The sequence below is a fragment of the Cyprinodon variegatus genome, unplaced genomic scaffold, assembly GCF_000732505.1.
Source record: "Cyprinodon variegatus isolate N-32 unplaced genomic scaffold, C_variegatus-1.0 Scaffold324, whole genome shotgun sequence".
In the NCBI taxonomy this organism is placed as follows: domain Eukaryota; kingdom Metazoa; phylum Chordata; class Actinopteri; order Cyprinodontiformes; family Cyprinodontidae; genus Cyprinodon; species Cyprinodon variegatus.
Window position 1 is genome coordinate 156,013 of NW_015150777.1, and position 1,779 is coordinate 157,791.

The 1,779-nt window shown below is 35.0% G+C and overlaps 1 protein-coding gene across 1 annotated transcript in view; it reads left to right on the forward strand.

Annotated features, from left to right (window-relative positions):
• LOC107091069 (astacin-like metalloendopeptidase) overlaps window positions 1-558 on the forward strand; it is a 3,107-nt gene extending 2,549 nt beyond the window's left edge. Inside the window, exons 6-8 of the mRNA XM_015384795.1 lie at window positions 18-102; window positions 260-384; window positions 469-558. Of these exons, the coding sequence (XP_015240281.1) occupies window positions 18-102; window positions 260-384; window positions 469-470 (212 nt within the window). The 3' untranslated portion in view covers window positions 471-558. The remainder of the gene's footprint in view (window positions 1-17; window positions 103-259; window positions 385-468) is intronic.
• The last annotated feature ends 1,221 nt before the right edge of the window (window positions 559-1,779 follow it).

A 1,779-nucleotide genomic window follows, 5' to 3' on the forward strand; every position in this document is an offset into this window, starting at 1 on the left:
TACTTCTGTGCTTCAAACAGGAAAAGAACACAACTTTAGGAAAGTGAATACTAACAACCAAGGGACTGGCTATGACTTCAACTCGGTTATGCATTACTCTAAGTAAGTATTTCTCTGTCAGTTCATACAAGTTATCTGCTTCTGTTGGCAGTTTTGTATCCCAAAGTGTTTACGAATCAGTTGCGTGGAGCTTTTAGTTTTTAGTCTGACTCTTGAGTACAGCCTGAACATTTTGTTCATTGCTGCGTTCTTCTTTCAGCACTGCCTTTTCTAGAAATGGCCAACCAACAATAATTTCTAAAGATAATCCTAGCCTCAGTTTTGGAAGGGCAGCATCAATGAGCGCCACTGACATTGCCCGCATCAACAAACTTTACGGATGCTGTGAGTAAAACTAATAAGCTTATATTTTCTTGTAACATTTTCAGCAGCTCATATTGTTTTTGTTTTTCTCTCACATAAATGAAGGAATCAACCTCCAGAAACTTCACCTTGCCAGCGATATCCCTGACCTGCTCTGATCTTCTCCTCACACAGAATCTAAGCGTAAAGTTTTAGGTGCTTGATTGAAGTGGTGTTATATTTTATTCTGTTAACGTTAAACCACATATGGGTTTCTATTGGTGGAGGTTTTTCTCATCAAAACATTTTTTGGGAACTGGGGTTGGATTTGAGGGTTTATATATTTTCTAGATTATTTTTTTCTAAAAAGAAAAAGTGGTTCAGTTAGTCAACCTGTAATAAAAGAAGTGGGATGGGCCGGGAATTCGGATACCAGTCTCGGTACTTGCCCCACACTGAAAAAAAGTCCAGGTACGCTGATGGATAAAATTCAGAAGTGATGGTACTTTTGACTACCGCCCCATTTGAAGCAATGCCAAGAAGTATAATTGGATGGAGATACAGATGAACTGTTCCAGGTTGTTGGGATCTATGCTCTTAACTGCTAAATAAAGATGAAGCATTCTAATATCAACGTCTTTTTCTTTATGATGACACCAACAGCAAAAGTTCAAGACAGCAGCACTCTTGATGAACCAAACATCAATATTTTTTGAAGCCTTGTTTTATTTGAAGATGTGTCTGCCTAAGCCATATTAAATTAGATTTTGTCTCATCTAAAAGGGAAAAAATGGGTTGTTATAATTACAATCTTATTGCAATCACTCACTAGTTACTTTTGGAATTATATAGTCTAATAATTAGGTAAACCCCAAGCAATGTACGGATACATATTGTTCATTAAATCCAATCAAACACAAAGATTTAAATTAGTTACAATTCAATATTTACACTTTAGTCCTATTTACCAAATAATGTCTCCAAGTTAAGTTTGTCATTCAAATCAGTAAAACATTTTATAGGGAAAACCTGTCAATTGTATTTAGTCACTGACTTTGCAACATACCTCTACACAATAATGTAGAGACATGGAAGATAATTGTCTGATAAAGATAACAAAACTCCAATACACTGTAAGAAATCTCAAGTAAAACCTTGTGGGTGCTCCCCTCAGACTGTGAGCATAAGACAGGGCAGACACACATGAAAAAACCACACTGTGCTGTTTCAGCACATCTATTAAAGTCCAATCCAATTATATTGTTAAGCACATTAATACAACCACAGATGACCAAAGCGCTGTACAGAAAAATAAATAAATTAAACAGTACAGATAAAAACAGAAGAGCTAAAACCTGGGTAAATATAACATTTACAATCAAATAAATAAAATTGGGTAAAACATAAAAGGAATAAAAGATTAAAAAAAGATTAAAA